This window comes from Galdieria sulphuraria (genome assembly GCF_000341285.1).
Source record: "Galdieria sulphuraria unplaced genomic scaffold scaf_43, whole genome shotgun sequence".
Lineage (NCBI taxonomy): Eukaryota > Rhodophyta > Bangiophyceae > Galdieriales > Galdieriaceae > Galdieria > Galdieria sulphuraria.
The window spans coordinates 133,235-144,539 of NW_005178432.1; the positions used below are offsets into that span (position 1 = coordinate 133,235).

Genomic DNA, 11,305 nt, shown 5'->3' on the forward strand with positions numbered 1-11,305 from the left:
TGTTTATTCGACTGCTAAGTTAGGTAACCAGTTGTAGTTTTTATACTGCTGGTAGCAAAAGACACACAATGGTTGTAGCTGGATAGTTCACACTTATACTTCGCTTCACATTAGCTATTCGCTTGAGAATTTCCCCCTTTCGACAAGGAGTCCAGTACTTAGTAACGCTTGTGCATTCCTCATTCGGATGACAAGATATCTAGCAGAATTTCGTAAAAGCCAGAATTGTGCATATTGTGTAAGGATGGATATGTTGCGTTGCGTGTAGTAAACCACGGCAATAATTCAAAATACGAATTTTTGGGTTTACTGGACGAGAAGATTCCTTCTCTTCTGAAGCCGACATAAAAATAAAAAGGTATTGTTTTGCTCGAAAGAGGCCAACTCTAATAACCAACTAGATAATCTCAAAGATTACAGAACCGACCCCATGCCATCCACCCAAGTCGTTTGTCCAAGTTTCATCTGTTGCCATTCCATTAACGCATTGAACTTTAGAGAAAACCTGAAAAACTCCTTTCCATTCGTGAGATATATCTATTTTCCACAAACTCCAAACGTCAACTGTGCCTCTTCGAACAATTTCAGCAGCTATCCAGGAAACGTTCTCAAAAATCTTTCCAGAATACTGTGATTTCCAATCTCTGTAATCGCCATAAACCCTATCGTAAGCTACCGAAACATTCTGCACTTCCTGACTTCCGCAATAGGCGATTCCTGTTATTCGTAAAGTACTTTTTCCTTTAGACCCAGCAATTCTGCTAAATTGGCCAGGATAGTAGATAAAGCTAACTGGACGTATCCTATGTTCAGCAGGCCATCCTTGTAGCTCGAAAATATCCTTCTGATGTTGGGCTTGAGAAAGAAACTCTATTTTCTCGATCCACTTTACATTCTTCGTTCCATAATAGGAAGTCGCAATGATTCGAACTGGAAAGCCATGTTCTGGGGACAACCACTGACCATTCATTTTCCAAACCAACCACAAGTTATCTAAATTTTCCAATGGAATACTTGCAATATAACCATCTCTACCTTTCATTTCAACATAATCACAATCTGTAGTCCAATGAAGATTCCTCATTTGTATAATTTCTAGCACTGTTACTCCAGTCCATATCCTTCAAACAATAGCTGAGATAAACGAAATATCCATCGAATCAAATTTACTTACGCGTTTCCAATAGCAGACCAACTATCTGTTGCTCCAATACATAACAAGGTGAACTCTTTTTCTCTAACGGGCAACTTGGAAATTATTTCTTGAATTGTCACTGGTTCTATCTCGCTCTCCTTGCCTCGTATTCCACCTTGTAAGTATAACTTCCAACCAGAAATTCCTTCAGGAAAATTTGGAATCACAGCACTGTGTGACAAAAAGAATAATTCTTTCCAACTCGTGATCATTCTCGGGAGGCAACTGAAGTCCATACAATGCTGCTCTCGTATCCACTCAATATCTGAATCGTTGTTCCAGAACCAATAAGGATAACAAACGGATACAAGCACAATAAAAGAAACAAAAACGACCAAGAAAATTTGAACAACTTGTGAAAACCTCGCCATTTCGAAACAACAATGTTACGACCCGTTGGTCACGAGATGAACAGAAATTCTCCCGGTCCTCCCCATATTCTAGAAAGGATGAGGGTTCGTTTTGTCAGTTACTTCGAGGTTGATGTGGAACCGTGAAGTCTAACCGATGATAGGTTGAGAAACACGAACCTGGTATCGGAGAAAAACGCAATCATTGGAAGCAGCTCACTTTAGTGAGGGCGCGTAACATCGTGCCTATTTATAGGTTGTAGGTAGTCGAGTTTATAGACAACAGTTTTGTTTGGACCTTGATTTTGCCTTGGGATACTGGCTTGATAAGATTCTTGCGAGAGCAATAAACTTCATGGTCTTTATAGTATACGCACTTTTGATTTTTCCACAAAAGGCCTCACTCTGCACTTCTTCTTCCATATTGAGCAAGAAGGAGAGCACTTTTAAGAATATTGAAAAGGCAACAAAATCTGCTGGCACAGTGCTCTATCTCTTTCTGTAGAGTATTCATATAAAAGAAACGAGTCCTTGAAAACAATCCAATACGCACAATACGTATTTCTGTATTAAAAAAAGTAAAGGACGGATGAATTCTACTACAAGTGAGGTTGGAGCAATACTTCGCATCCAAACAGTGCCAGCTTGGGATTTCTTAACTCGATTCCACTGGTACTTTTCAACAGACGCAAGGTACCCGAACTTTTCCTTCTACAATAACAAAAATGCTGTATACAGATTCGATTTCCAACAGTAACTAGCTACTTCAGTCTATTTCGAATAGATCAGTTTCAAATGAATTTTGTTAGTGTAGGTACTCAAGAAAATTCAAAAATTCAAAAAAAGCTTCATGCTAAACAAATCTTGATTACGAAAGATTACCTATCATTTTCAAAGTTCCATGCAATGATTTATTCTGAAGGAACGTATTGTTTCACCACGAGACAGCTCCACAGCTTCATATTCATTACAGCAACAATTTTTCCTCCATGTTTTTTCCCAATAATTCTTCCAAAAAAACATACATTGGTTTTCTATATGAATACAACGATAGCTCTCGTGGATTTTTCTTTCTTTTTCCACAACGCACCGAGAGTTTTATTTGATTCCTTTATTGATACATGATCTCCAATGCCAATGTAGTATTCTCGAATGACTCCGCCTATGTTAGATAGTGATCGGTCCATGCATATACCAAGCTTTGGATTTAACATCTATCACTCGACATTTTTCTTTTTCCGTTTTTTGCTGAACTTTCATCAAACACTACGAGAAGATATTGATCAAAGGGAATGCTTAAAGTCTTTCGTAGCTCTAGAACCACCGAAAGTTTTGGATAGGGAGGAATGTGTCCGTAGGCTTCATCATCAGGCTTCATAAACGGTAGACCCGTCTGATCACAAGCTGATCGGTAGAATAAAAAGTACAAAGCCCACTCAAGGTTTCTTTTTTCCTCGATGGGTCGAATGGGCTCCAACTTCCTTGGATCAATGAACAGTAACGAAGTATTTTCAGGCTTCTTCAAAAAACCTCTTCGGTTGGACTTCTCAGACTCACCAACGTCATTGAGACCTATCAGTGCACTTTCACCCACGTTACTCAACAGTTCCAAATAACTTTGTATGAATTTTGTCTTGCCACTTCCGAAGAGGTGGGGACCAACGGGTATGACTGGTTTGAAAGGGGGACCAAGTTTACGTAGAGTGTATAGCTGAAATAACTGCAGTGTTACTACACGAACATCATTTTCTCGGTGTACTACAACCATGTCATATACGGTTTCTGGTTCAAATTCACTAGACATATCGTAAGCTGTGAAGTAAACTATGCGACAGAAAAATACAACAATGATCGATCTTCTTCAATTGTTTCCAATGCTCAAACTCATGATTGAGACGAAAATCGTTGGAAGCTTTGAACAAATATGCAGCACAACTACATATATATCAATTATCATTTTTCATTTCCTTGTAATAAAGAGTGGATATTGGTTTCTGTGCAATTGTATATAAAGACAACTTCTCTGAGCTATTAGAAAATAACCAGCTGAGGAACTTTCAACTTAAGGCGAACCATAAATAAAGTCTTTGATGAATACAAGACCTTGTATAAAACCCAATCGTCAACACTTTAAGACACTCTCCTGAGAAGTAACAAGAAGCAAATATGACCTGTCAAACTGTGACAGTGACTTTTACAACAATAGGCTTATTTTGATTTTCGTGGTTAGTACCATATTACGACGATACTCCTCAGAGTAAAAGCGAGTAAGCTGTAACCAAGTTTCAAACATACAAAAAAGTTTACTTGCTCTTCAAAACAAAGGGAAGGACTGAGTTAGAATCTATTGCCAACTTAAGAAACTGTTACGGATTCTATGAAGTAAATCTAATCCAAAATCCCAAAAAGTAGGATTATGAATATGAAATGCTCTTTCAAGTACGCTCAATATTTCTTCGTCAATCAGCATTTGGACATCTCTTTCACAAAGAATAACAAGTTCACAATTATCAGGTACTTTGAAAGAATCATTTCCAATAAACATTCCACTGGTGTAACAACGACTCTGATTATCCAACTCATTAGAAACTTTCAATGATAACTTTGTACTAACGATAATAAGCATACAATGATGATAATCCATTGCACTGGATAAGACTTGATCATAAACAGGATCTAAAAATTTCTTGGCTTCATCTATAATATCTGACCAGCCAATTCCTTCCGACCTCCAACGTCCTTTACATGCAACTCCAACAGTAAGAACTTTGGGTTCCACAGCAGATTGTAATTGGAATATAATATCAGGACTATGAGAAGTGGCGTCCAAAGGAATGTAAATAGTCTCTAAATAAAGTGTCTCTCGAATAATGTTATTCCATTCAGTATTGGCAAAAGTTCTTCGACTCTTGTTCGATTCACTTCTTGTTTCTCTAGAACTAACAACAGACTTCATATAGTGAATAGGTGATATTGTACTCATTGGAAGTTTCATTTGTTTCCATATCGGAGACAATTGACACAACAATTCCCTCAACTCATTTAAGACAACATCAAAACTAGTCGTAAAGCAACAATTCCTTCAAATACACGACACTTTGAATAGAAGAAACAATCTACTGGTTCTACATCAAGTGATCCAAGAAGTATCTTTTCCAAAGAAGATATGGAAGGGTCGTTCTTGAAGATTACAATAAATACTTTTGGAATTAGGACTTGGAAAGTATTCTGGTCAACAGGATATCGATATAGTCCCATTTCAGTTACGGCATCAAATAGATAAGACTCCGAGGTCAATATGTCATCTACTGGAAACGGTATACGATAAAGTGCCATCATCAAAAGCATATCAAAAACACTTCTTCTATCTTCGTCCAAATTCAATATTCGTTCCACAAATGGTTCAGCACAAATTATTCGGAAATCGTAGTCGTTCATACACATCAAACATTCTTCTTTCGATATGAAAGGCTGGTTTCTTGCTATTACATAATTCAAAAGCATATTCACTGCACGAGTCAACAAACCAGGAACTCCACCTGTACATTCCAATAATGAGTCTGCCAATTCATTTACTGAAAATGAAGAACTACATAAGACATTACAAACTGGAACTTGAGTAGGTGTCTTTAGAAGACTTTTTCCAAGGAATTCAACGATACTGCAAGCGTCCAAAGGTGATAAAGGGATAAAATGTAGTATAACTCTCGATAGCCCAAAAGCCACATCATTCTTAATACTTAAACCCTTGCTTTTCCCAACAACTATAAAAAACAAGTCGGGTTCTTTGCACAATTGACTAATGATACCGAAAAAGTCATTGTAAGGTCGAATCACACCTTTTTCGTTCTTCTCCAGTTCAAAAAGAATTCCATTCGTATCCAAAACACCAACTTCATCAAAAGCTACCAAAAGATATTGATCGGAAGTAATGTTTAAGATGGAACGAAGTTTCCTAACTAACTTATAGGGACGTGTACGGCATTCTTTAAATACTACTTCTTCATCCTCTGGTTCTTGTCCAACAGAAGTGCAACACGCTTCTATCATTCGATAGTAGACTGCCCACTTTAGGTTGCGTTCTTTCGGTTCTGTGGGCTTCAACTCCCTCAAATCCACAAAGAGCAACGAAGCCCTTTTCAGCTTCTCCAAAAAGGTTCTCCTCAAAGGGTCCGAAGCAAAAGTCGACAGAAAAGTTTCACCAAACCTTCGCACCAACTCCAAATAGTTATGACAAAACGTAGTCTTGCCAGAACCAAACAGATGCGGAGCAAATGGTATCGTCAAGCGATAGTCGCAACTACTCGTTACACCCCTGAGTTGTTCTCTGTTGCTATGAAGATCATACAGTTCTTTTGTCACTCGAACAACATCTCTTTCACGATCTACCACAACAGACTTAAAGTTGTCCACAGCTTCCCACTTTTCATCCAAACTCGCCATCGCCAAAGAGAAATTAAACAATCTTTTGTTTATTTCGGAGTACAAATATAAATAAACGATTGACTGTTTGTCGGTCACAACAACAACAAGGAAAACAGTAAAGGATACCAATCCAACTTCTTCTCTTTATCAACTGATGACTATGTCATACCTTTTATGGCTTGGACTGAGATGACTTGAACTATGGAAGAACGATCAATATGGCTTTTTCCGCTATCGATATTCTTATTCTCGTATGCTAATATAATGGCAACTCTCATAGGGTACAAGAAGGATTAGAAGGAAGCCAATGTTTATTTCACAAGTTTTTTATGCTCTTTGAGAGTATAAAGCTATTGAACATGGCCCATTCTCACATAGATAAGAAAGTTTCTTTCAGAATTTTCGAGAGTAGTCATGAGAGTTCCAAGCAATATAGATTGTTCATGAAGAATTTGTTCCATAGACGTCTCTCTCTAGATTTTCTGTATTTTATAGAACAGTTTTTACGTCACTTTTGCTTCATTTCGAAACACGGAACTAGAGTATGAACCAAGTCATTCTCTTGTACAGTCTATTCAAAAGCTCCAATTGAAATATTATTATTTAGTAGAAATGCAGAAACCCGCAAGCACAGCACTGCTTTATTTTCAGCAATCATCAAATTCCTTTCTCACGATATCATGACAAGTAGCAGCTTATCACTAAAGCTACAAAAGTTGATGATAGCAAAAGACAAAACCAAAACAAATGTGCAAAGAAGGATCCAAAATATCGCGTGGTTTTATCAAATCTCAGAAACAACAATGACTCACACAAGTGTATCATCAATACTCAATTTCTGTAAGAGTCAATAACTCCTGTTTCTTTCTCCTCTGAAAATACTAACAGACAATAATAGCATTTGATACTATGGATTCTGTTAAGAGGAGAAAAGATATTTTCAAGAAAAATTCAATTCAATCGAATTGAGTCTATTCTATCGACTCTCTTCTCGTATCTTGTCATTGCATAACATTTGAATCATAGTTGAATTCCTTCTCCTCAATAGTCGACTATACAATTGAGGTGCTTTTGAAGGTAAACATGACTGTTTAGGTTTAAAGGCTTTTGCTGCATCCTCTTGTACGATAAACTTTGTAAAAACCACAACTTGTAAAGATATACAAGAAAGCAAACTATAAAAAGTACAAAGCTGCTTTAGAAACGATATAACTCCAAGAGAGCTATTATCTCTTCCAATATAAAAAAAGGTAAAACTTTTAAAAGCTCTGCAAATTCAAAGAACGATTTGTCCAGTTGAGTCCTAATCTTCTTCCAATCTCAACCATCAGCTCGTTGAATAAGTGAGTCACTATACAAAAGTTCATTCCGTTAGGCACTTGGAAGAAGACTCCTGCGAAGTATATAACCTGATGGGTACACTAGTAGAGGCTTCCTTTTGGATATTGGTAACGAGAATCAAATAGAAGGAATGTTCATTTCTACTAGGGACAAGTCAAACTTGAAAAAGAAGCGAAACGCTGTTTTATCCAAGTTGCTCTACAGAGAATAAAAATATTTTCAACTCGCAAGCAATATTCAGCAGAATAAGATAAAACAATTTATCTGATTCTTCTGCAGAGTCAAATCTTAAATGATATTTTGGTTGTTATCCAAACTGGTAAAGGTCTTGTTCTCTTAAATATACTGGATCAATTTCGTCTACTAGTGAAAAGAAAGGAATATAAACGTAGAAATAATGGAAAAGTAAGAATCTTTCATCTCCTCTTTGCAAAGTAACAAAGAAAGGTGAATCTTGAAATATATGTGCAAGGAGAAGCAAAAGCGTCACCACTTTTACTCTTGTAACAGTCAAAACTCTCTACAAGTTGTTTATGAAGAGAACAATGCGAGACCCTTGTAACTTTTGAGGTTCGATCCTCCTTATCGCAAGTAGTTTATGTACGAATTTGTGTATAGTCAAAAGTATTCCCAACCTTTTGTCAGTTTTTTGTTGTAGCCTTGTCCTCTCTATACTTTCCAACTCTAGTGTTGGATATAAGATTATTTCTTCTTTGCAGTTCACAGTGGTACAAAGACTATTCCTTGAGCCTATTTTGCGTAGAAGGAAAGGCTATGGTTCTTACACAGAAAGCCAACAGAATTATTTCTACTGAAACTGGAAAACGACCATTTTACACATTGTGTGAAGCAGTTTTCCAAGGTTTTGAGAGGCTAACAAAGGAAGATTCTGAGAACGAGAACGAGTCAAAAACTGGTTATAGCAAAACCCGTTTCTTGATTTGTAATCAAAAGAGCGTCACAAGAAGTCTGAAATTCACCTTACAAATAAAGATTGATCAAACTCAACTCTGTGAAAAGGCACCACTGTCGATAGTAAATTGAACAGGAACTTTGTTACAACACTATTGTTCTCCTTTCACAACATTACTATGCTGTGAGATTAGTTGTATCCAGCACATTTATTATTAAAGCAGCATTTTCCAAGTCTCCAAGTAAAATAGTTTCTTTCATAAAACTCACTAGCCATGCAAGATACTATACCTCCAGTAGAAAGGAGACAATACATAGCAATTCTTCTCATCATAGTCCAACTGGAAATTACACAATAGTTTAAAAAGGGCCAGTGTTGTTAAGGCTGTGAACTTGGTTAAGTTTACTTCTGAAACTTTTCCGACTTTAATTTCCAACTCATTCGTTGTTTTAGTTGGACAAGTGGACTTCTATTATCTACGTTTCTTTTTTAAGCCTTGCAGTTCATTCCTTTATAAAAATCCATCGAGTCGTCTTGAGCTCTGAGTTCCGGATAGACTGTAGTATCTTTTTGATATGTACAACATTGACTATCTATTTGAATTTTACATACTTTATGCAAGACTTGTTGTTGTTTCACTTCTGGTCTTGTATGGAAATCTGTGAGCTGTATTGTCAAGAAAAGAGCAAAGACAGAAGAGTTTAAGCTGTTGTTGAGTTTAACTACATTACTCAATTAGTTGTCTCGCAAGTTCATTTAGATTTAGTTTTTACTGATAATTGTTACAGAGCATTTTTGCGTATTTATTAGCAGTTGACAGTCTAGTCTTGTAGTCGGTCGTTGAGAATCAGTCTTGGGTTCATATTTCAAAGATGTTTTTCAAGAAACCAGTTAGACACTTAGTTGAGTGTTTTGGTCAGTATAAAGAGTTACTTTCCGTATGATAGTTTTTGTCTTTTATGTGACTTCTTTCAAGATGGAAAACTTGGTCTGTAACTCTGCAACAGGTTTTATAGTGTAAACGAACGATATTCGCACTCTTTGTAAAATTCATTCCTTTTCCAGAATAGCAAAGGAAAGTCTCGAGTCCATCATTGCATATTTTTAATGGCTGTTTGTGTTGTCGAGCGTTTATATCAATTCTCTATTGATACGAGTATATATTTTGAAACATTATGGATGTGGGCTTTAGATAACGAAAGCTGAATAAACTTGTATTTTGAAAGCAAGGGAAAAGTTTTCAGTTCAAAATATACTTGTTGGGAACCATGAAATAAAGCAAGCAAAAGGACATTGTTGAAAATCTTGGTTGTTTTCACCTGGGTAAAATGTTTTGACGATGGCGACTGTAGCTACTAGTCCGTTTTGAGAAACGCCTTTGTTTTTATGAATTACTGGGTTTACCGAAGGTGAAATATGTTTAAAAGGATATGTAAGTCATAAGAGTCATAGTGGTGAAACCAGTATTGATAGTGTTTCTAAAAGGCATCTATTGCAAATCGTCTTTGGTCCATAGTACAGTTGAAAAGGAGGGTAACAGTAGTAGCAAAGTATGAATGGGAAACAAGGAGACTGTGTAAAACAATATTTGCCTTGTCAAGAGTGCTGCTGATCTGCTTTTATTTTCAACACACTGAAGGTCATTCTGTTGAAAATAGTGGTAGTTGTAGCTGTCAAAAAGCGAAAAGGAGACTTCACATTTTGTGCAAACAGCTTGCGTTTGGATAGTATACAAAGTAGCTCTGAAAGAAACTCACGAAGGATTGGTTGAACTTCAACAATATTACACGAGTGCAAACATTGATGTCATCGTGTCCGACTAGAGTTTTTGGTTTGACTCTGAAGATAAAGTCCAACTTTTGGTAAATAATTCCTAGAAAGCATACGCAGACGAACAAAGTGGTTTGCACATACATTGACACGAACCATAAAACATTTTTCGATTATCGCAGCAAAATCAAACCATTCGCCACTACTTGAAATTCAACCAGAACAGCAACAACAACAAATATGAGCCCAAGCCTAGTACAGTATGGCAGAGGTCATCAAGTCTACAAAGAGAATGACTCCTGCTTCTATCTTTTACTGTTTTCTTCGTTGTTGGCATGACTGGAAAAGTGCAATTGTTTTATTTACTTGGAATTGTAAAAAGACAACAAGAACGACAACAACAAGACAAAGCCATAGTGTATTGGTTAGTAGTACATGGAATATTAATAATAGTTTTTGTGATAAAAGTACGAATTTGACCTATTTTTTACCATACAAGAAAATTGCATTGTTGACTTTATAAAAGAAAAAGGCATTATTTGCACATTTACGACTATTCCTGCACCTTACTATTAGTAGAACTACATACGGTCCTGATTTTGAACAACAAATAGGGTATCGAGTTGCTTTACTGGTCGATTTTCGATTTTCTTGTTTCTGTTTGAGAAAAATCTTCATCTTTTGATTCTTGAAACAAACTTATTTGTTATCTCATGATAGTATGATGAAGCAACTAGTCGTCATTTCTTTTCCGAAAACGTCGACGTACAACCTTTCAGAAGCTTTTTTCATTGGAAATCTCAATCACATAGAATCTCTTTGTCCCTTGATAGTTGCGTTGCCTTCGGAGGGGTGGGCAATTGATAGTCCAAATGATCAATTCGAGACAATTTCGTCAGTTGAATCAATTAATCTTTGACAAGTGAATTTGCAGTATCATGAAAGTGTACAACATACTGTTTTCTGTGATCTAGAATCTACTACTGACTTATCTGATATATTGTATTGTTCTTATGTCGAAACTACACCTTTTGACTATTTATGCTTCAGAACGTTTCCATCTTACTTCTTCGACCCTAAGACCAGCTTCATATGGAGTAGTCATCTAGTTGATAAGGATAAGATAATATCTCTATCTCGTTTTTTCTCTTCTTTATCGGTGTGATTGTAGAATGGTGAAGATCTTGTTTTTTAGAGTTGTAATATGTTCTAAATACAGTGGAATGCTCATTGTACAAGAAAAGGGATGAAGATGATAGAAAGTAGGATTCAAAGACTGCGGGATGATGTAAATTCAAAGAAAGAACGCGA

The 11,305-nt window shown here is 36.5% G+C and overlaps 5 protein-coding genes across 5 annotated transcripts; 1 reads left to right on the forward strand and 4 right to left on the reverse strand.

Annotated features, from left to right (window-relative positions):
- Positions 1-24: 24 nt before the first annotated feature.
- Positions 25-1,546, reverse strand: Gasu_46820 (oxidoreductase molybdopterin binding / sulfite oxidase). Its single transcript, XM_005704326.1, has 3 exons — positions 1,175-1,546; positions 428-1,121; positions 25-386 (listed from the first exon to the last, which is right to left on the reverse strand). The coding sequence occupies exons 1-3, from the start codon at positions 1,429-1,431 to the stop codon at positions 180-182; spliced, it is 1,158 nt and encodes a 385-aa protein (XP_005704383.1). The 5' UTR covers positions 1,432-1,546; the 3' UTR covers positions 25-179.
- A 10-nt stretch (positions 1,547-1,556) lies between these two features.
- On the forward strand, positions 1,557-2,079 carry Gasu_46830 (uncharacterized protein). Its single transcript, XM_005704327.1, has 3 exons — positions 1,557-1,650; positions 1,710-1,728; positions 1,809-2,079. The coding sequence occupies exons 1-3, from the start codon at positions 1,579-1,581 to the stop codon at positions 2,048-2,050; spliced, it is 333 nt and encodes a 110-aa protein (XP_005704384.1). The 5' UTR covers positions 1,557-1,578; the 3' UTR covers positions 2,051-2,079.
- A 2-nt stretch (positions 2,080-2,081) lies between these two features.
- Positions 2,082-3,456, reverse strand: Gasu_46840 (archaeal ATPase). The gene has a single exon (XM_005704328.1). The coding sequence runs from the start codon at positions 3,347-3,349 to the stop codon at positions 2,753-2,755; it is 597 nt and encodes a 198-aa protein (XP_005704385.1). The 5' UTR covers positions 3,350-3,456; the 3' UTR covers positions 2,082-2,752.
- Positions 3,457-3,832: 376 nt separating this feature from the next.
- Gasu_46850 (archaeal ATPase) lies at positions 3,833-4,536 on the reverse strand. The gene has a single exon (XM_005704329.1). The coding sequence runs from the start codon at positions 4,499-4,501 to the stop codon at positions 3,890-3,892; it is 612 nt and encodes a 203-aa protein (XP_005704386.1). The 5' UTR covers positions 4,502-4,536; the 3' UTR covers positions 3,833-3,889.
- Positions 4,537-4,561: 25 nt separating this feature from the next.
- On the reverse strand, positions 4,562-6,076 carry Gasu_46860 (archaeal ATPase). The gene has a single exon (XM_005704330.1). The coding sequence runs from the start codon at positions 5,986-5,988 to the stop codon at positions 4,588-4,590; it is 1,401 nt and encodes a 466-aa protein (XP_005704387.1). The 5' UTR covers positions 5,989-6,076; the 3' UTR covers positions 4,562-4,587.
- Between the last annotated feature and the right edge of the window lie 5,229 nt (positions 6,077-11,305).

Excerpts from the sequence above, each read along its gene's own strand:
- Gasu_46840 (XM_005704328.1), bottom strand. The coding sequence starts at position 3,349 with ATGTCTAGTGAATTTGAACCAGAAACCGTATATGACATGGTTGTAGTA.
- Gasu_46820 (XM_005704326.1), bottom strand. The coding sequence starts at position 1,431 with ATGGACTTCAGTTGCCTCCCGAGAATGATCACGAGTTGGAAAGAATTA. Across the intron at positions 1,122-1,174 it reads TGGTCTGCTATTGGAAACGC|GATATGGACTGGAGTAACAG; the intron begins GTAAGTAAATTT and ends TATTGTTTGAAG. Across the intron at positions 387-427 it reads ACTTGGGTGGATGGCATGGG|AGTTGGCCTCTTTCGAGCAA; the intron begins GTCGGTTCTGTA and ends GTTGGTTATTAG.
- Gasu_46830 (XM_005704327.1), top strand. The coding sequence starts at position 1,579 with ATGTTACGACCCGTTGGTCACGAGATGAACAGAAATTCTCCCGGTCCT.
- Gasu_46860 (XM_005704330.1), bottom strand. The coding sequence starts at position 5,988 with ATGGCGAGTTTGGATGAAAAGTGGGAAGCTGTGGACAACTTTAAGTCT.
- Gasu_46850 (XM_005704329.1), bottom strand. The coding sequence starts at position 4,501 with ATGAAGTCTGTTGTTAGTTCTAGAGAAACAAGAAGTGAATCGAACAAG.